Genomic DNA, 22941 nt, shown 5'->3' with positions numbered 1-22941 from the left:
GGAGAAGTGCACCTAGGGTGGGTCGCAAAGTAAAGAAATTGTTAAACAAAATAGTTTTAAGTGGTCTTAAAGAGACTTGGAATAAAAATTTTCCTGGGAAGTAGCAAATATCCCTAGATTGTAAGAGGTATGCTGTTGATTTATGCAAAATTTTAGAAATGTTCCTTTAATTTATAAAATTTTAAGATAATGTTAAAAGTTATATTACATACTTAGAAAAAATTATGATTTTTTGAAAATTTATAGTATTGATATAAAAAAGTTGGATATTAAAAAAACAAATGTATACAATACTCAATGTTACAAAAATTGTAAATAGTAATTGAGTTGTAATCATAATTCTTACAAAATATTATTTTTAATATAATTAAAAACATTAATTAATATGATAAAATTTTCTAAATAATAAATAAATTAATTATACAAAAAATAAATTATAATGCTGAGGTTTGCATAAGTCATGATATTGTGTCATTTAGAAGTGTTGATCATTACTTAATAAAAATATTATATTATATAAATTAAATATATATGTATTCTATTATTATTGCACTTTATAGTGTAAATAGTTTTCATTTGAGTGTACATATATTTTTTAATGTTGTCATAAATTTTGAAATATTGAATCCCTTCCACCAAAAAGTAAAGAAAAAATAATGTCATTATATAAAATTCTTAAATTTAATATTTTATAAATATTAATGATTTATACTAGACTTTTAATAAAATAGTATGTAATAAATTATTTATTATTTAAAAAGGTATCTATGAAATTTTATGTGGGAGTTTTCTTCAATAAAATTTACGCTATTATCCAATATTAGTAAAGAAGTGAAGAAAGTAAAACTCAAATAAAACTTATGAACTTAACTAATATTTAATTTAAAATTTGAAATTTAAAATAAATAAACAATCTATTAACTTAATGAGAATTACTGTGAGTGTCTTCCTTTAAACTAGACCTATTTTTAATATTTTTATATATATAATACATTAAAAATATTTTTGAGATTTATAATTTTAAAATTAAAGTTAAAATTAAAATTAAAAATGTATTTCATACATGATAAAACAGAAATTTAGCTAAAACATATTGAGGAAAAAAATCAAATAGATTTTTTAGCCAAAGATAAAAAAATCTTTTCTTTTGTAATGAGTTATGGAAGTGATGATAGTGATTTTGTGTGGTGGGAACCTAACTATTAGAACTAGTGGTGCTCCCTGAATGATTCCTGTGCCAATTGAAGTAGGGGCAACTTCAAATGTCCACATTAGAATAGATTCTTTTGTTTCCATCAAAGATTATTAACAACAGGTTTTATTCATTTCAGATGCCGGGCGAGCAGTTGTACCCACTGGTGGACATAGAACATGACCACGCATGGCCAACGTGACGGGCATGCTTTCCTAATGGAGGTTTGCTATGGCCATGGAAGGATAAATGGGGATAAAATAGCCCGATCGGAGGCGGGCCGGAGTATTGCTCCAGGCTGGTCACAGACCGGCGATCAACTCCGTTGATCCCCGCGCTGGTCAAGTCAACGGCGCTGACCATGTGGCCTCGCTTCTGTAGTTGATCGATTACCTTGTACGAGCACCGTGGCCGTGGCCTGCTCCATGAACAAAAACAAAATGGGAACTGGCATTCTGCTGCTGACTTGCTGTTTGGATTGTTGATGCTGTGGAAGTACCAATTAGATTGCCACTGTTGCAGACGAATGATCCGAACAATCCAAAGAGTAGAAGCAGCAACACTGCAGCCTGATGCATCTCCTTAGTGCACTCAACAAGATTCTCACCAAATTGGAAAAGCTGAGCAAGCTGCTGCATACCCTTGAATCAAAGGGCAATTGCTACACCAATCATATATTTTAAAAAAGAGATGTTGAGGAAAGGTAAGGCTTTTTGGTTTAACTTGAATATATTTAAAATATGCTTGGATATTTTAGGATATTTTACCATTTAATGGTTATTATTTATTTAAATTAATCTTGTATTTATAATTTATAAACATCACCATTTCAACATGGCTGCAATCGTGTTGATGATTGTGTTTCTCATATTGGCTGCAGCATGGAAGATGGTGTGTATCCGCAAGAGAGAAGAGAGGGCACGATTTCTAGCGTTGCTCCACCCCAGGTACATGTACTCAGTGGAATTCCCCTTCCTCTCGCAAAAGGTGCTCGAGTTTGGCACAATCCACACACGTGGCATCCTGGGGATCACAAATCTGCTCTTCAAGACCAAGTACGGCCTCAAGGATCCACAGAAGTGTGCTGCCGAGACCAACATTCTGGTGAGCAAGATGATCCACCACCACGTTGACAGTGATCACAGCTCGTATGCGGTGAGAAGATTGAGTGGAATCCACAACAAATTCAAGATCCCAAACGACCAATTCGCCTACGCCCTCTGCCTCAACGTGGTCAGCCCCATTGTTATGGATTCCATTCAATCTGCTCACTGCGTATGAGCCACGATCACTGTCAACATGGTGGTGGATCATCTCGCTCACCACAATGTTGGCCTCGACAGCACGCTGCTGTGGGTCCTTGAAGCCATACTTGGTCTTGAAGAGCAAATTTATGATCCCCGGGATGCCGAGCGTGTGGATTGTGCCAAACTCGAGTGCCTTTTGCAAGAGGAAGGGGAATTTCACTGAGTACATGTACCTGGGGTGGAGCAACGCTAGAAATCGTGCCCTCTCTTCTCTCTTGTGGATACACACCATCTTCCATGCTGCAGCCATCACGGGAAACGGAATCATCAACACGATTGCAGCCATTTCGAAATGGTGAAAACTGTCTGATCAATCTGATCAACTTGATTGGAGAATGTTTTCTATTCCTCTGTGGGTTGAGGAAACAGAGGCTGGAGAAGGGTCTTTTATACTATCAGAGCTATCAGAGATCATATTTCACGTTTTCTATTTCCGTGTGATCCGTATTCTGTACCTTACACACGTAGCCACATACTTGGAGAGAAATCTTGTTGTTTTATACGGTGCACGTTGTCCATATAGTCATCTCAATTTATTGGTCTTACCAACTTGAACGTTTGACGTCTAGAAGGTTCCTTAATTACAGATTTCACAAAAGATGCAGTAGAAACCAGAGATAAACTATATTTCGATTAGTATATTCGTTATTTACCAAAGTTTTTTGTTTGTTTCTCTTAAACTAGTATACAGTTTATCTAGCATAATTTCAAAGTACACTTATGTTTTTTTGTTTATTAATATTTATAAATGAATAATGTATTTTGATTGAAATGAATAATCTAGAATTTTTTAAAAGGTATATGGTCAAGTTTAGTTGTCAAATTTATTTTCTTTTCTTTTATTTATTTTCAATTTGATAAATTAAAGTCAAGATTATTATAGATCAACTTCTTGGTATAAAGCTCTTGGAGCGGCCATGCCGGATGGATGACACCGCTGGTGGCTAGATCCATGGAGTGTGCTGCTCGAGGGTGAAGCTCGATTCAGGCCTGCCCGCCCATCAAGGAGGCTGTTGACCTGGACATTGGGTAACTGTGACTTGGTCTGACTTGGCAGCTTCTTACTATTAGAAAGAGTGTCAACCGTTTGTTCCTAGCCTAGTAAACGCCTAACCATGCGCTTTCCATGTTTGGGGACAACATTACTATTGCAGATACTCTTAACCAAGCTTGTGCTGTTAAGCTTGAAGAGACCCTCGTGGTAAATTGGAATTGCCATATTTTATCATAAATTGAAAGAAAAAGCCTTACAGTTTGCTCCCTTGCTTTCCACGTTGACAGCTCCAACATCTCTTTTTTTGGTGTAGCAATTGCCCTTTGATTCAAGGGTAAGCAGCAGCTTGTTCAGCTTCTCCAATTTGGTGAGAATCTCGTTGAGTGCACTAAGGAGATGCATCAGGCTGCAGTGTTGTTGCTGCTACTCTTTGGATTGTTCGGATCATTCTTCTGCAACGGCGGCAATCTAATTGGTACTTCCACAGCATCAAAAATCCAAAAAGCAAGTCAGCAGCAGAATGCCAGTTCCCATTTGTTCTTGTTCATGGAGCAAGCCACGGCGCTTGGTGCTGGTACATCAACTACAGAAGCGAGGCCACATGGTCAGCGCCGTTGACTTGACCAGCGCGGGGATCAACGGAGTTGATCGCCGGTCTGTGACCAGCCTGGAGCAATACTCCGGCCCGCCTCCGATCGGTGCCGCGTGGCCACAAGGTAACTAACATTGCAAACCTGATATTGATGTTTTATTGCTGGTCTTCACCCAAAACAAGTACTGTTACTGCAGATCATCTTGGTTGGTCACAGTCTCGGAGGTGACAGTCTCACCTATGTGATGGAAAGGACCCTCACCAAATTGCAGCTGCTATGTTTGTGGCTGCAAATATGTTTCCAAGGGGCTCCAACGGAACTTTTGTTTACAACCAGGTATATTGTTTTGATATTGTTAAATTCATATAAAACTCTTGCTTGATTTCATTTCTGTTCTTTTTTTGCCAAAGCTGTTCTATAGATACATCAAGAGCAGCAGCAAAGTGGATGCTTATAAGTGTTCAATTGCTGTCAACTTACAGGTTATTACTAACAACATGGCGGTACAAAACAGCAAAGTGTACTTCTACTCCAATGGATCAAAGACCCCTGTTGCTGTGGCATTCAAGCTCTACGTAGTAGAAGACGTGCTCTACCACCTTTCTCCATCCAAAGATGTAATTTTAGCAAAGTTGCTGTTGAAACCTCGCCCACTTTTCAAGCACCACAGTGCTGAGCTCTCACGGGAGAAGTATGTATCAATTCCGAGGTACTTCGTGAAGACAACACAAGACAAGCTGATTTCACCCAAGCTGCAGGATTTGATGATCAAGTACAATCCACTGAAATGGGTTTTGCATGTTCATTCCGATCACAGCCCATTCTTCAGCAAGCCTGCCATCCTGTTGGAGTATCTTCTCAAAGTTGCAAAGCTTCACTATGGCTAGCAGAACACAGACGAATTAAACAATAGAATCCTTCAACTAAAGCTAGCAAAGGCCTCATTGAAAAAGTTTGGCCTTCCTCAACACTTCCATGGCCATAGCCTTCAGATCCTCTGGTCACTCAATCAGATGTAAAACCTCCATGTGGTCCATCTCCAAAAAGCATGACGGTCACGTTGGCCATGTGTGGTCATGTTCTATGTCCACCAGTGGGTACAATTGCTCGCCTAGCATCTGAAATGAATAAAACCTGCTGTTAATAATATGTGATGGATTTACACATACAGCTCATTGTTCCTTGAGAGTTGTAGATGTTAATGCAGACATCTAAAGTTGCGCCTACTTCAATCGGCACAGGAAGCATTCCTTAAAAATCTAAGGAAGCACCACCATCTGTGATGGTCCTAATAGTCAGGTTTCCACCACGCAAGATCACCATCATCACTTCCATGACTCATTACAAAAGAAAAGTTATGTTTTTCTGTTGTTGCATAAAAAAACTGTTTGATTATATAATATTTTTCCTGAATATTTTGCTAGCTAAATTCCGGATTTATTATGTATATAATACATTTAAATTTAAATTTAAATTTCAAAAACTTAAAGATATTTGTTTTAAATTATTATATATAAAATAATTGAAAAATTCTAGTGTAAGGTTAGACAGTCACAACAATTCTCATTGAGTCGATAGCTTGTTTATTTATTTTTAAAATTTAAAATTTAAATAAAATATTAATTAATTTGATAAGTTTTGTTTTATTTTATTTTTCTTCATTTTATTTACTAATATTGGATCGTAACATAATTTTTAAAAAATGAATTCCCATATAACATTCCATAAACACTATATTTTAAATAAAAATTAATTTATTATATAATATTTTATTAAAAGTCTAGCATAAATTGTTTTATTTTTAACACATTAAATTTAAAAAATTTATATAATGAAATTATTTTTTTAACTTTTTTGTCAATTGATAGTAATATTTCAAAAGTTTTAACAACATTAAAAAATATATGTACAACCAAATGCAAAATCTATGCACTATAAGGAGAAATGTTTTAAGAATTATTTTTAACTTTTCATAGAATATATAGATTTTTTATGTATATAATATAATATTTGATATAAATAGTTATCAACACTTCTAAATGACAGAAGTATCATCACTTATTTAAAGCTAAGCATCATAATTAATTTTTATATAAATAATTTATGTATTACGTAAAAAATTTATCACATTAGTTGAAAATTTTAATTATATTAAAAATAAATAATTGTAAGAATTATGATTACAACTCAACTATTATTGAGAAGTTTTTTAATATTGACTATTACATACATTTATGTTTTTTTTATTAACTATCCAGCTTTTGGATATCTATACTATAACTGTTCAAAATATCATAAATATTTCTAAGTATATAATATATTTTTTAACATTCTGAATATTTGATTAACATTATGAGGGCCAAGTGTATGGCTACGATGCTGTATACTAATATTAGCATAGTAGAATTTTGATAACCATCGGATTGATTTCAATCTGAACCACTCACTCCTGTATATAAACTAGGGTTTTTGGGCTAATTGATATGCATATTTTCTGTATTCCCTTTCTATATTTCAAATACTCACATTGGTGGTGGTGAGGGGCACTTTTGATTGTCCCTGAGGAGTACTTGGATTTGGGATTTTGGTTTAGATTTAGCTTTTACATAATTTAGATCTAGCTTTTTTCATTTTTTTTCTTTTGTTCTTCCTTTTCAAGATTTTGGTTTAGATCTAGCTTTTTGCATTGTCTGGATCTACCATTTCCTTCTAGCTTTTTGTCATTTCTCTTTTTTTGCTCTTTCTTTTTCATTCATCTTCATGGCAGATTAGCAATCTCCTCCTTTAACTTTAAAGCAACAGTTGGTCCAATTGCTTGATGCTATACACTTGCAATTGAACAACCAAATTCAATTGATGATGGTGTTCACAGCATGCAGTCCAACTCCTCCTGCTCTTGGTGCCAATCCTTGCATTCAACCAGAGTTCTTTCGTGGGAATCCTAGGGATGATATGTACCATTGGTTCGATTACTTCACGGTGATTGCCACATATCATTCTTGGGATGATGCTCGACATTTGCATGAGTTTCCCACGTGTCTCCAAGGAATGGCATTGCAGTGGTACAATGGATTGAGCGTGGCTATTCGTGGGGATTGGAGTGTTCTTCCGGACATTTTCAAACGCACCTTTGGACATGCTGACGACTGTGATGATGCCTTCCAACAATTGCATCGTCTTCGCCAAAGGCCATTTGAGTCGGTGATGCAATTTGGCATTTGTTTCCGAAGTCTTTTACTTCGTGCGGAGCCCAATATGTTGGAGCAGATCAAGCTAAGAATGTTGTGGCTAGCACTTCGTCAAGATCTTGTCGGACTTGTGCATGCACTTGCTCCTGCCACCCTTGGCACAACATTATGAGATGTCACCTATTCCACTTTTTGTCCTTCAGCTCCACTTCCTATTGTCAGGAATTCCCCAATTCTTGCCACATTCCTGACTCTCACCGGATTCCTGACTTGCAGACCACATTTCTGACTGTTGAGACACTTCCCTATTCCTGACTCTTGAGACACTTCCCTATTCTTGACTTTCGAGACACTTCTCTATTCCTGAGTTTCTGATTTCCTATACGATTCTTGAGTCTTGAGCCACATTCCTGATGATGATGTGGTGCCTCCTCGACCTCAATTATATTTAGGCTATCCTCGATCCAAGAGTGGTGGAGCTTCATCAACCTATAGTATATATAAGTTAGCCTTGTTCTATTTCTCCACAATCTGAATCAACGCTAGTCTAAGGCCTCTTCTTTGTTTCCACTAGCTTTTCTCTTTGTCTTTTGTATTTTCCAGTCTTGATCTTGTTGGGGGTTTTGACCGTTTGATTCAGATTGTGTTTTTTCATTTTTTGCTTTAACTCATTTTGATTGTTTGACTACCTTTGCCCTTTTTCCCCCTTTTTCTTTCTTTTTGCCAATGGAGTCTCCAAGCCATCTTGATTTCTTTGCTGAAGTCCTTGCAAAAATCCAGTCTGAGAATACCGAGCTGAAGGCGACCCTTCTTTACATGCAGCAAGAGCTTGCTTCACTTTCAGCTCAAGGATCCAGCAAAGTTCCTGAACCAAAGGTGAGTTTCCCGGCAAAATTTTCAGGCAAGCGTTTAGAGCTTCGTGGATTCCTGAACCAGATGGAGTTTATCTTCGCACTTCAACATTGGCGGTACCCCACTCCTGAGTCTCATATCGGCGCGATTGGGACATTGCTCAAAGGTGTAGCTTTGTCATGGTTCTGGAGAAGAGCATGAAAGGGGTTGTGGTTCCAGAGCTGATGGATCTTCAATTGTTCAAAGAGAAGCTCGAAGCATGTTTTGGCGAGATGGATTGGGTTCGGGCTGCTACCACAAAGATGAGACGTCTCTCTCAGGGGTCTTGTTTTGCCTCGATCTACACTGCAGAGTTCCAACTCCTTGCCTTGGACACTCAATGGGATGAGTGGGCCCTAATTAACCAATTTCATTTCGGCCTCAACAATGGTGTCAAGGATTTGTTGCTCACCATGGAGGATCCCAAGGACCTATCGGATGCCATCAACAAAGCTGTTCGATGCGACAATTATCTCTTTGAACGTCGTCAGGAAAATTGCCGCGCCGCTGTTTTTCCGTCCCAGACTCAGGAATCCCAACTTGAGTTTTCAGGACATACTCCTGAACCTACTGCTCCGGTCCCGATGGATATTTCTGGTACTCCCCGACTCATTAGAGGGAAGTTGAGTCCTGCTGAGAAGCAACGTCGAATATCTCATAATCTTTGCCTCTACTGTGCTGATCTTAATCATGAGTGTGCTTGGTCAACGTCATCCTATTGCATATATAAGCTATACGTTACAACCAGTAGAGGTGAACTACTCCACGACAGAGAAAGAGTGTTTAGTGGCAGTTTGGGGTTTCGAGAAACTTCATGCATATCTATATGGTTCTCGGACGTTACTTAAAGGTGACCATGCTGCCGTTACTTCATTATTGAAGTGGAAGAACTTGGCTGGTCGTACTGCTCGATGGTTTTTGAAGCTTCAGATATATGATTTTGATGTTGTTCATTGCCCAGGGAGTTCTATGGCTGATGCTAATGCCCTTTTTCGAGCTCCTCTTCCTTCTCCACTCTCTTTTCATGTTTCTGATGAGCCTGTTGTTCCAGCATCTATGGATTTTTTAGACAAGGATTCTATGCCATCGGCAGTTGCTGTACTTGACGTTTAGTGTCCACAAGGCGCAAAGCAAGATCTACCTTCTCTTGATGAGGTTCGTGAGGCTCAAAAGATTGAGCTGTGGATTCGAAGGCTTCGAGATGTATTTAAGAATCCTGCATCACTTGCTGATGACTTTCCTTTCTAGCATTTATATTCTCAATATCGCCTTAAAGATGGCCTTCTTTATTTTGTGGGGACAGATCCTGATGATCATTTACGGCTGATGGTGCCTTCTGTCTTTATTACGTGGTTTCTCCATGTGTACCATGATTCTCCTGTTCTAGGTGGGCATATGGGATATCATCGTGTGACCGAGAAGCTGCGCAGATTTTTCTATTGGCCGGAAATGCAACGTGATGTTATTTGGTATGTTATGTGTGTAACTGCGTTTAGTGCCAAGCTCATAATACTACCCCTTGTGCTACGGAAGGACGGTTGGAGTCAATTGCAATTTCCCATCTATTTAAGTTGGTGGCATTTGATCTTATGGGACCTTTTCCACGGTCGACTATTGGCAATGAGTATGTTATTATTGTTTTTGACTACTTGATTCGTTGGGTGGAAGTTGGTGCTCTTGCTAGCACCTCTACAATTGTTGTTGGATACTTCCTCCTCAATCGAGTGGTGTTCCAACATTCTTGTCCAGAGCAGATTCTTTCGGATAATGGTCCTACATTTATGGCTGAGGTATTTCATGTTTTGACATCTTGGTTAGGGATATGCCACACTTTTATGAGTGCTTATCATCCACAATCAGATGGTCTGGTGGAACGGCTCATTTGGACATTCAAAGGGATTATTGCGAAGTATGTGAACTTTCAGCATTCGGATTGGGATGGTTATTTGCCGTTTCTTCGATATACTTGTCACAGGGGTGCAAAGTTCTGTTGGTGCTTCACTATATAAACTTCTATATGGTCATGATCCAATATTACCAACGGAGCTAGGTTTACCTTCGTGATTGCCACGAGCTCCTGATGCTAGGTCATGGGATCAATATTTGACGAGCATTCTTCCACTTGTCCGAGCAAAGTCTACTGAACACTTAGGCTGCATACAAGTGGGACAATAATGGCGCTACAACTCCCATCATCTTCCACCTGTAGAGTACAAAGTGGATGATTTGGTGTTAGTCTATTTTCCCCATCTTATGGTACGTGGTTTATCTAAGGGGATCCTTGTGTAGTGGAAAGGACTGTATCGGGTGTTGTAGCAAGTTGGACCGCAAATTTATGAGGTTCGGCATGACGTCCAACAGGCCGATCCTCCGGAGATTATGCATGTCCAACGGTTGAAATGCTTCATACAAAGGGATCAGGAGTAGTTAATACTGTCTACAGATCTGCCGATGCCTCCTCCTGACGTTCCTCCAAATCCTGGCCTATCTACAAGAGAACCCTGATGGCCTTCCATTATTCTGAGAGGAGGGGATGATGTGAGGGCCAAATGTATGGCTACGATGCTGTATATTAATATTAGCGTAGTGGGATTTTGGTAACTGTCGGATTGGTTTTAATTTGGACCACTCGCTCCTGTTTATAAACTAGGGTTTTTGGGCTAATTGATATGCATATTTTTTGTATTCCCTTTCCATATTCCAAGCACTCACAACATTTTATTAATTAAAGTAGCATTCCTAAACTTTGATTAATAATTTTCTATGTACAATAAAGGCCAAAAAAATTCATAATATGTATAGCCATTGCTATAAAATAAATGATAGCACTCTAGGTAGCAAGGAAAAGCAACATAAAAGAATTAAGAGTGCTCCACATGCATTGGTTGCCATTGTCTTCAAATGTTGATTAAATGCTAGCTCAAATGATATACTTTAAAACCCTAATATGGGGTTTATTTCTAAAGCTCATGGTCTTGCACAGGGCAGAAATGTGAAGAATTATGGCCAGAGAGGTTTCTGACAGGTTCTCCATTGTAATCATGCCACAGATCTTCCCTGAGGCAATGGCGAGCATGCACAAGACTAACATTGCACTAGATTTCTTCCATTGGGTGCCAATGCAGGCTAAGTTCAAGCACAACACACAGACCTGCAATTCCCTGCTACGCATTGCCATAGATGAGGGCCATCCAAGTGAGGTGCACAAATTATTCATAGATCTCCTGGCGCTCCAATATCCATCTATGGCAAGCTACAATTTCCTTGTCCAAGGCTACATGTGCAAGGCACTGCAGCTCATCAAGGAGATGAAAGCTTGCGATCTATCACCCAATGAGACAATGCACAGTGAGATTCTCAAGGGCTTTTGCCAGATTGGGAGGATGGAAGAGGCCTTGGAACACTTGAGGCTTGTGATTGATACTAGTGGAGTTGACTTTGCCATACTGATTAATGGGTTTTGCAAGGTGGAAAAGTTAAGTGATGATTAAGTCGCATAAAGTTTGTATGGCAAAGCTATATATATAAAGCGATAGGGGGGAGGCTTGCAGGTTGTTGGATCCCAGGCTTGGGCCAAAGTTGGTAGCCATGGTTTTTGTAAAAATCATGTGGATGTTTGCACTGGCTAATCAAAGATTGGCACAGCTTGGCTAACAATTGGCTAGTGTGAAAAAGAGAGAAATGTGACACATGTTGCATTATCCCTAATTCATGCTGGACCTCCCTTGATTCAACACTGGGCTACACCATACCTCCACATCTCTTGGGAAAACTTTTGGCCCTACTCAATCCATCCTGTGGCACTACACATTGCAATAACAAAGAGGAATGTTTCTCTAGCTTGCCAAATATCTCCACCACCTTGGTTACATTACCTTTGTAGTTATAACTTGCTATCAACATGTTCCACAAAACCATATCCCTGGATATCACAGAGAATCAAAGATGTGTTGAGCAATGGTTATAATTCCACACTTGCCGTAAACACTATTTGTGACACTACTGTCTTTAGCAGATCCCAAGATCAAATTCCCTTCTAGTTTCCAAATCCACCAAAGTTCCACAAACTATCAGTAGCACTGTTGCAAATATTGGCAGTGTTTCTTACAGCCGTGTGCATTCAAAAACTTTAAAACCATCTTGCTTTCCCCTTTTTTAGCATATCCCAGTACATTATAATGCTTCATCTGGTCAAACAATACTCGAGTGTCTAGCATGCTCTTAGACTTTGTGTAAGTGTCAACCAGGGTGTTGGAGATTGAGTTGTGGCAAGTTCCAAGCCATAATGCTTATGGCTGCCATAGAATCAAAGTTGTGCTGGCTTTCTTAATCATGGAATCATCACAGCTTACAAGCTCACATTCTTAAAATGAGCTAACACTGAAGACAGCTTTAACTCTAGAGGCTTTTGACAGGATGGAGGCTCAGATATTTTTCTCTTGCCTAGGATATAGCAAGCAAGTTCAGAGTGAACCATTTAGGAATCATTAAATCGGTATTAACATCATTGCCAACAATAGCCATAGGTACATAGCAACAACTTACATGAGTGATAGCCAAAGGTTTGTTTTATTTTCTTCTCTCTACTAAAGAAATTTTAGGCTATTGGGTGGGCTTAACAATAGATCCCTGAGTCAATTACTAACTATGATAGGTTGTTCAAGAGAATAAGACTTTTTTTTGCAAAGTTCTTTCTTCTAGATTTTGAGAGCTATCCTTAGACACTTTAGCAGTTTAAGAGTTAATAAAATAGCAAACATATCTAACCTTAACAAATCTCTTGAAATGGCATGAAAATTGTCAACCACCTAGCATTTGTTGAGAAATTGCTAATCTATAATAATGAGGGAGTGTTGAACTTTCAAGGCCGCTAGATCCAGCCAATGGCAGCCATCTAATGGAGGGTTAATCGTAAAAGGATTATTTCTTTAACCATGTCTTAGCAAATAATCATGCTAATGTTTGTTAATAGGAGGTGGCAAATTGCCTAGGGTGAGAGAAGAAGGCACTACTGTGCATATTGCATGCAATGTGTTGACCACGACTGTGCTTGTCGTTTATCAAGCAAAAAAGTTATGTGGGTTTTGCATGTGCTCAATTACGTGGCAAAAAAGTAGGGTATTGGGCCAACAGCTATGACTAACCCAAAGTTAATCAATTGCTTCATTCAGGATCTCTCTCTGCAATAGTAGTGGCAGCTAGCAACTTTAGTTTTGGGTTTCAAGACCATGTAGCCTACAATTACCAATCATTGCCAAACAATATCTCTTCACAACAACAACAAATTCTAAGTGATGTAGAGATGGGTGGAGAAAGCAATGAACCAAGTTTGTGTTTATCTTGATAAGGTAAAATTTGAGTGCCTTGCATAGCTTATGTAGATAAAAAAGACAAAAATAAATAGCAAAAGAGCCAGGAGAAAAAAATATTCTCAACTCCAACTCTAGAGAAAAAAACCTAGATACTTACAAGGCATGTATAGCAATTTGATAGAATAGATGATCTTGAGCATTCTCTTATGGAGTTGGAATTGGGCAATGCTTATACTAGCAATAAGTTCTTCCTTTGAAGGTTTTTTCAAAGATCCAACTTCTATTGGTAAAGACCATGTTACAGTGTCTTTAGTGACATTGAAGTTGGTAGAAGTTTTATCGTACGAGAAACTCTATGTTGCTCACTTGAAAAATTATCAAGCTCTCTTCCACCAGGTCTTGCTGCAGATCAACAATAAAAGTAGAGAAAATTTAGTTGCAAGCTCTATGATTATGTCAACATAGGAAAGAATCTAGGCTTTTGCAAGCAACAAGGATTAGGCAATGGTAGTGTTGCAATTCCAATTTGGATGATATTTGCTTATATCTTCTTCGAGACTTGGAACTTTTGTTGCTTACCTCCAGGGTATTTGGAACAAAGATTCGAAGCTAGCATGGAGGTGAAACAAGTAGATCAAGTTTAATACTTTTTGCAAGCTTTACTTAGTCTTTCTTTCTGTTTTTGCAGATGCATTTTACATTTAAATATCAATTTAGAGATGAATGTCAAAAATTTAACAGTTGTTCCTAGAAAGGAAAGTGATTAGATTCTACCTTATCAAGATAAACACAAATCTAGTTCACTACTCTCTCCACCCATTTTTACATCATCTAGAGTTTGTTGCTGTTGCAAAGAGACATTGTTTGGTAATGACTAGTCTACATGGTCTTGAGACCCCAAATTAGAATCACTATCTACTACTGTCATTGTAGAGAAAGATCCTGAATGAAGCAATTGATTAACTTTGGGTTAATCATAGTTATTGGCCCAATGCCTTGCTTATTTTTTGCCACATCATTAAGCACGTGCAAAACTCATATAATCTGGGGCAAGAGAAGAAGGTGTTGCAACATGTTTCACATGCAAAGTGTTGATAACAAGCTCCATTGGCACCAAGAAATTTTTCGTGGATGATCTTTTTCATCAAGTTCTCAACTTCAAAAGGGCTCTCTAGCTCAACCAAATCAAATGGTGTAATGCACCTTATTTCTCTCCCCTTAAGCCAACTGAAAAAGGGGTAATTATTTAATGAGAGAGCTCTTAGTGGTTATTTTATCCCCATTTATCCCCCAAGGTTCCAAGGATCTATGGTGACAGTATATCCAAATCTCATCCCATGATCACATGCATTACAAATGGCCACTTCCCAAATATGACACTTGAGTTCTGACACAACGATTCCTCCAATCCCTGCTGCAACACTTCTTTCCTCTCTTGCAAAGAGGAAACTTGAGGAGAAATTGATGAACTTCGGCAATTTTGCCCTTAGCACAATTTTATTTGAAGTGGTGCTTTTTAGGTGAGAAGAAATGTGAGAGGAAGAAAGAAGCTACAGCCTCCCAGCTATGATCTAGCACAATCATGCAACAGTAGTGATATATATATGTTATATCCACAAAGCTATCCTTAATTGAAGGAAGGGAAGGAATTTGACAAGCCCAGAGTGATGGGAAGCTATGTCTCACCAAAGATCAGTAGAGGAGGAAAAGATCCCAATAGAGTTGGTGGCAATGCTAGAAGTTCCTACGTCCAGACAACATCCATCTGTAACGCATGTGATCATGGGATGATATTTGGATATACTGTCACTGTGGATCTTTGGAACCTTGAGGGATAAATGGGGATAAAATAGCCACTAAAGGCTCTCTCATCAAGTAATTGCCCCATTTCCAGTTGGCTTAAGGGGAGAGAGATAAAATGCACTACAGTTGGTATTAAAGCAAATGACATGGGTTTGATTCCCATTGATTAGTGGCTACGTAAAATACGATATACCCTTGAGCAAAGTATATTCCTACCCTTAAATTTGAAATCGTACATATTGGGCATCCATGCGTATGTCTTTCCTCTTGTGTGGAATATCCACGGATGAAGGTATCTACCGTGGGACTGCAGTACGGGTGGATGACTGGTCTACATAATGGAAGGACAATAAGGACATTGATCTCTAAAGGCGGGGGTGAGTATAGCGTATGTGATCATGGGATGAGATTTAGATATACTGTCACGTGGATCTTTAGAACTTTAGGGGATAAATAAGGATAAAATAGCCACTAAAGGCTCTCTCATCAAGCAATTGCCTCTTTTTCCAGTTGGCTTAGTAGATTCAGTGCGGAAATGGAGGTGTTAATTCCCCTTGGCTCAATAGGGGTTACTAGTCAATAGTCAATAAGGACATTAATATCTCTAAAGGGGGGGTGAGTATAGCGTATGTGATCATGGGATGAGATTTAGATATATTGTCACCGTGGATCCTTGGAACCTTAGGGGATAAAGGTGCACTACACCATCCTATCCACTCTAGGAAAGAGTAAGCATAATTTGATTTCTTGCTTTTTTGTTAGATTGTGTAAAAAAGCATTGATGTGGCATTGCTTGGGTGCTTGAGATAATCTGCTCCAATTGGGAATAGGTACCATGCTTCTTTTTTGTGGAAGAAAAAAAAATCTCACAAAGAGCTTTTCCTTTGTTATCCAGCGGGAAAAGAGGAACACATGCATAGCACAATGATTAGTATGGTGCATTGCATTAGTTTTAACACTAAATTTACCTTTGCTAATTGTGTAGCTTTTGCTGGGCAAATACTAGTCAAAATATGATGGCATGTTTTAGAAGGAGGTCAACCTAGAGAATTCAACTATATTGCAAGATGTGTGTTTGGTGTCTATAAAGATTATTTTGTGAGTCACATGCCAACAAGAGTCCAGCTAAGGAAGATTATTCTTACCAAGAAGAAAACTGCAGGAATGTATGTTCCCTTGTAACTCATGCCACTTTTGCCCAAGCAAGGTGGCTGCCACCATTGCAAACTACTTGATGGTGTTTGAGGATGAGGACAAGATCATTTCTTGAGATCCTAAAAATCTCAGAGCTAGAGAATAAAAGCACGAAGCAATGGGGAGTGAGGGTTAGGCTACACCTCACCCCATCCCATCCCTCAAGATTTTGTGTTCCTCCAAGTGAACATATTCGGAGATTCCGTGTCAGCATTTGCAGTGTGTTGCAAGGTTGGATCATGGCTGGGTCATGTGTTGTTTTGCATCGTGAGGCTGCCATTGGCCAGCAAAGAGCAACTGGGCTGTGTTGGCAAGAGATCACAGAAGCATCGCTAAACTGGCATGTCAAATATATTGAGTTTGTTCATTACACCCTTCTAGGGTAGTACAAGCTTCTGTAAAGTAGCAGCACAATTTTTGAAATCTAGGAATGTCTAGGAAAGATCTTGTCCCAAGTCTCTTTGGGACCACTCAAATACCATCTTGCTTGGAAGTTGCTTTGGCTGACGAGCTGGGTGACAAATATTTGACTTATTCCATGCTGTAAGCTGCTCAAAAGAACATTTGGGCAGTCTCAAAAGATTGCAGGGCTGTGATAATGATCCAAGTTCCCAACAATGAAATTGTCCATGGAGTTACAATCACAAGTCGGATCTTTGGGCTGGAAGTGATCATTTGCAAGAGCACCTTCCAAGTCCATTCATTGTGCATATTGGTGACTTAATGCTTTCTCTAGAGGTTTTCATTTTGCGCTCTCTCGTGACTTTTGCTGACTTTGTAGTCAATTCTGCTCAGCCTAGTCAAGGACGTGAACGCCATTGCCAAAAGACTTTAAACACACGACAAAAACTCACCTTGGAGCTGTAGTACAACCGGCCAACAGGTGCAACCCATCCGGAATCGTAAGGTCCTTCGATAACAAGGATGCTCTCCAGGCTGCAAACTTATCCCGAACCTCCTGCTTGGTGAAGGCCTCTTCCGATATCGGCTCTCTGGGTGAGTCAGGGAACGAATGTAGAGAAGCTTCAACCAGCTGGTTTCCCTTGACCTGCACATATCCATCGATCTCAGAAATGGCATATCGCCATTCCCTCATGTCCATGGCATACAGAAAACAAACAGAAACTGATTTCAAAACACAAAACTAGAAACTGGTACGTACATGAAGATATGTTGGAGGTCTTGCTTGCTTCCCTAAGCTGGCAGTGCCTTTGGTGTGGCCATCCACTGTACCAGATCTTAGTGCGCAGATGGCGGTGCTTCACATCAATTCCCAATCTTAGTGTACACACATCCAGGATCGAGGTTGTGAACGCTAGAATGCCTGAATGCCAATCAAGCTCGGCCTGTTCCTCCTCAGAGGAGGTGACGTCGTTAGTAGGTAACCAGAGTTAGGAACTCCCCCCCACTCTGGTTCCTGCTCATCGTGCTTACACTCTGCCTTGTACCGCATGAAAAGGGCAAACGAACACAAGAGCCTAGAGAAAATGCTTGCCAGGCCTTGTCTTGGAAAACCAATGTGGCGAGCCGATGTGTACACATCTTTAAGGACGCAGCCTCCAACTACACGCACAGCGCTCTCCCTTCCTGGAAACATCTTTCGATTAAACCTGGAATGTCGAGAAACTTAGACACAAGACGAGGTCGAGAATCCTTACCGATCATAGGGATGCTTGGCATCTGGGATCTGTTCGATCAGCCCGTACCTGGAATAGTGGTGCTTCTTGCTGTAGGGCTGCGAGTTGGTCACGGAATCGTTGTGGGAGTGGGAGCAACTCCTTGAGCAGAGCCCCTAATGCGTTCCAAGACGAACCAAAACCTGCATCCCTCTGTTTCTTATGAGCTGCCCCCCTCCACCACTTCTGACCTTGGTGCCTCTCTTTTGGTGATGACGGCAGTGCTGTATATGATCGAGGTCACGCACTTGCCCCGAGGACGGGTGATTCCACCTCGACTCCTCAATTTTCGATCTGACGTTGCTCGCCGCAATCTACCTGGAATCAAGCAGTTTGAAACAATGCTTTAGCGAACTCTTAAGCTTTGGAAGTTTAGATAAAGTGCCTTCATGCTCCATCGAGCTTGAAGAACCTAGACATGAAAGGTTCTTGGAAGGATACTTAGCTGAGCTTGTAAACTCACCTTGCCAAGGTGAGTTTTGTTCGTGTGTTTAGAGTCTGTTGCCTTGAACAGGCATGGGCTTCAAGCGGAAGGAACAAAGGTCAAAAGCTTACCTCCACGATTAAACCTCACGTTAATCCATGGGGCCTCAGCACGGGGCATGCCCACCATCAGGTGCGAACTGCCAAACTTTCCTTGGAGTCCAGCGCCGCACTCGCTGGCCAATCAGGATACCCGAGTACAACTTGAGCTCTCCCACTGAGATGGCTGCAAAGCCGCCTTCAAAGCTCGGCATCCCGGTGTAAAGTGAGCGTGTCAACTTAGACTTCTAACTACAACCTGTAATATCTTAGAATCATTGTCTTTAGCCAGAGCGTGTTTCTAAATTGTTTGGATCCCATATTGTTCTGCAAAAATTACAAAAAGATTCACGTAAACTACGCATTTTCAAATGATGCTTTGTTCTCCGAACGAATGTCCTATGCCCGTTCTATTTCTATGCGTGCATTTGCCGGAAGGGGCAGCGCAAGCCTCCATCGTAGTATGGTCCAAGCTTGCCTGATTTCAGCGCTCCCAGCTCCGCCAGCTTGTATCCCTTCTCAAATGCCGGTGGCCGATACACATTCACGTTGAGCTGCCGGTACTCTTCCGGATTGGCAGCGGGATTAGGACACCAGTCCACCTCAATGCTGCCCTTTGCATCCTCCACACGTCTGGGAGGCAAGAACGCGGACACGAAGCTCCCGGCCAGCAGCTTGAACGCACCCAAGATGATCCACTCCACAATTGCTGGAGGCTTTTCCAATCCAACAGCGCTCCTGATTGTGGGATCGATGAGTGCACAGATCCCAGTCTCGACCAGCGGCTGCACGGGGCGAGGAAATGCATCCAGCACCAGATGCTTGAGATCCTGGACGATGCTCTTGTTCTTGTCCGTCAAGATGGCGTTCTTGGCCTCGTAATCGCGAATGTACTCCCGCATCTCTGGAATGCTATCTGGGATTGTTGTGATGCCCATCCTCACGCCCACGTCGTGCCACACAACATACGCGGCCTCCTTCTCGTTGTCGGTCCACTTGCGGAATCCAAATCTCTCGGAGAAATCAATGGGGCTGACCACGTTGAGGCAGAGGACGTAGGCGAATTGGTCGTTTGGGATTTTGAATTTGTTGTGGATTCCATTCAATCTCCTCACCGCGTATGAGCCGCGATCACTGTCGACGTGGTGGTGGATCATCTCGCTCACCAGAATGTTGGTCTCGGCGGCGCGCTTCTGCGGATCCTTGAGGCCGTACTTGGTCTTGAAGAGCAGATTTGTGATCCCCGGGATGCCGAGCGTACGGATTGTGCCAAACTCGAGCGCCTTTTGCGAGAGGAAGGGGAATTCCACCGAGTACATGTACCACAAGATCTTGTGTGCGTCTCTCACGGGGTGGAGCGACGCTAGAAATCGTGCCCTCTCTTCTCTCTTGCGGATACACACCATCTTCCATGCTGCAGCCATCACAAGAAACGCAATCATCAACACGATTGCAGCCATTTCGAAATGGTGAAAACTGTTTGATCGATCTGATCAACTTGATTGGAGAATGTTTTCTACTCCTCTGTGGGTTGAGGAAACAGAGGCTGGAGAGGGGTCTTTTATACTATCAGAGCTATTAGAGATCACATTTCACGTTTTTTATTTCCGTGTGATCCGTATTCTGTACGTTACACACATAGCCACATACTTGGAGAGAAATCTTGTTGTTTTATACGCTGCACGTTTTCCATACAGTTATCTGGTCCATGCAATTTATCGGTCCTACCAACTTGAACGTTTCACGTTTAGAACTGGATTCTGGTTCCTTAATTACAGATTTCACAAAAGATGCCAGAGATAAACTATATTTAAATTAGTATATTCATTATTTACCGTTGTCTCTCTTAAACTAACCATATAATACAATATGGTTTCTCGGTTTATTCATATTTATAAGAGATTTAAATAAATAATCTATTTTTATTGTAATGAATAATCTAGAATTTTCTAAAAGGTATATGGTCAAGTTTATTTTCTTTTATATTATTTATTTTTCAATTTAAAGTCATGGTTATTATAGATCAACTTCTATGCATTTGGTGTAAAGCTCTTGGAGCAGCCATGCCGGATGGATGACATCACTGGCAGCTAGATCCATGGAGTGGGCTGCTCGAGCGCCCATCAAGGAGGCTGTTGACCTGGACATTGGGTAACTGTGACTTGATGTGATTTGGCAGCTTCTTACTACCACTCTTGAAGCTCTTGAAGCTTAACAGCACAAGCTTGGTTAAGAGTAATTGCAACAATAATGTTGTCCCCAAACATGGCAAGCGCATGGTTAGGGGTTTACTAAGCTAGGAACAAACGGTTCACACTCTTTCTAATAAATTGGAATTGCCATATCTTATCATAAATTGGAAAGTCATAATAGAAAAAACCTTACAATTTGCTTCCTTGCTTTCCACGTTGACAGCTCCAACATCTCTTTTTTAATATATATGCTTGGTGTAGCAATTGCAGCAGCTTGTTCGGCTTCTCCAATTTGGTGAGAATCTGGGTGAGTGCACTAAGGAGATGCATCAGGCTGCAGTGTTGCTGCTGCTACTCTTTGGATTGTTCGAATCATTCTTCTGCAACAGCAGTGGCTTCCTCCATGCAACGTGTCAATATTAGTACATGCATTGGGCATGTTTCTTAGGCTTTCAACATTCCAAAAGTTCTTTTTTGTTTTTGTCTGTCGTCTTCAAGTGATGATGTAGTTGGCTACATTTCTAACACATCACAGGTTTAGGAGGTTCACAATAGCAAGTCTCATTCATCAGATCAAACTCTTGACGACGTATGTAGCAAAGCATGTATGTCTTTCGTGTATGATAAAGTCAAATCAAAATGGTTTGGATGTCAAATGCCACTCAAAATATTTCACAACATCAAAGGAACAAGTGATCATAATGCTTCTTAGATTGGACCTCCAACTATAGTTTACAATGTGCCTGGGCTAGCACCATTGAATGCAATTCATGACCACTTGAAATCCATAACTTCTATGTATCGAAGAGACTTTGATGGGGTATGTATGTCATATTTATTTGTTCAATGGCTTATATTTATTCATTTAAGATAAAGGGATGCTTAATTCCTTTTTCCTCTCAAGACATCTCTATGTCCTTGGGCTAGTGTTTTTGCCACAAATTTTGGCTATCTAGGATTAACTTGCAGATTGGACACTGCATTGAGTGCAACAATAACCATCCTTTTTTCAGGGTTATATGTGTACATGGCTGGTTGATATCCACTTATAGCAACTCAACACAGCACGTAACAATGGATGATGCTCTCATTGACCGTGCATATGGATTGATGGCCATCACCTTTCTTCAAATGTTTACTTCAACTGATTTATCTATGGCCATCAAACTCTGTAAAGACAATCCTTATCCAGAAGGTGGCTTTCTTTTGTCAGCCACTGTAAATGGGATCTCTAAAACTATGGCCTTCAAACTGAGGTAAATACATCAATATCAGTTATTCGAGAAAAACTTTCTATATGTTTCATGTTTCTATATGTTTCTATATGTTTTCTATATGTTTCTTGGTTTTCTTAATAGTACTGTTATTCCTACTTATTAATTCAATTGATCAAATAAAAGTTTATATTTTATAAACACAAGATTAATCTTATTTCATATCAACCATTAGATGGTAGAATAAAAAATAGTATAGTAGAAAGTGTTTAAGCAAGTTTATATATAAACATGTTTATAAATAATAAATATAATCCACTACCATCCCAATTCCTCTACAAATTTGCTTAAGGAAACCAAAAACAGACAAAAAAATGCAACTAATAACATAAAATGTGTGTGTGTAGCTAGTAGAAAGCTTTGGAGTTGGTCAACAGTAACTAACAATGGCACATAGAGATATTCCAGCCATAAGGTAGCAAATGTGTAACAAAGACCAGCTAGTACAACTCCTTCCTTTCTCTCTATGTGTTCTCTCTCCTTGTCTCATTGTTAGTATTTGGAACAATATTTGGAATATGCCTTAGGATGATGGACTATAGCTGCTAGCAACAACAACAATAGCAAGCTTTAATGAGTGTAGGTCCAGATCCAACAACTACAATGACTTGCAATTGAATTGGGTCCGAGGGGCACAAAGTAGGCCATACAGTAGCAAAAAGACATCTAGTGTGTGTGATGCAACAATTATGAACACTACCCAAATGAGTGTTCACAACTAGTGATGAATTGAGACAAGTGCCACTATTGTTGGCAAACTAATCATCACTAGGAAGATTATTTTTACAAGCCAGGAAATCTCC

The 22941-nt window shown here is 39.9% G+C and overlaps 2 protein-coding genes and 1 pseudogene across 4 annotated transcripts; 1 reads left to right on the top strand and 2 right to left on the bottom strand.

Annotated features, from left to right (window-relative positions):
• Positions 1-2834: 2834 nt before the first annotated feature.
• On the top strand, positions 2835-4973 carry LOC9660727 (annotated as a pseudogene).
• A 12040-nt stretch (positions 4974-17013) lies between these two features.
• On the bottom strand, positions 17014-18395 carry LOC112349619. Of its 3 annotated transcripts, none has more exons than XR_002993444.1 (3): positions 18133-18390; positions 17329-18084; positions 17014-17270 (listed from the first exon to the last, which is right to left on the bottom strand). XR_002993444.1 is itself a non-coding variant. In XM_024684353.1 (3 exons), exons 2-3 carry the CDS (start codon positions 17574-17576, stop codon positions 17207-17209), a joined length of 303 nt encoding a protein of 100 aa, XP_024540121.1. In that variant the 5' UTR covers positions 17577-18061; positions 18133-18395; the 3' UTR covers positions 17014-17206. The 3 variants fall into 3 exon arrangements, 2 of the variants coding, with proteins under 2 accessions (XP_024540121.1, XP_024540120.1); XM_024684353.1 differs by having other exon boundaries at positions 17014-17261; positions 17329-18061; positions 18133-18395; XM_024684352.1 differs by having other exon boundaries at positions 17329-18061; positions 18133-18394.
• A 693-nt stretch (positions 18396-19088) lies between these two features.
• LOC112349554 lies at positions 19089-20132 on the bottom strand. Its single transcript, XM_024684143.1, has one exon. It carries the CDS (start codon positions 20130-20132, stop codon positions 19089-19091), a length of 1044 nt encoding a protein of 347 aa, XP_024539911.1.
• Positions 20133-22941: the final 2809 nt, after the last annotated feature.

Source organism: Selaginella moellendorffii, unplaced genomic scaffold, assembly GCF_000143415.4.
Source record: "Selaginella moellendorffii unplaced genomic scaffold, v1.0 SELMOscaffold_40, whole genome shotgun sequence".
Classification (NCBI taxonomy): domain Eukaryota; kingdom Viridiplantae; phylum Streptophyta; class Lycopodiopsida; order Selaginellales; family Selaginellaceae; genus Selaginella; species Selaginella moellendorffii.
The sequence above is the reverse complement of the archived record's forward strand: the minus strand, read 5'-3'. Positions and strand labels throughout refer to the sequence as shown.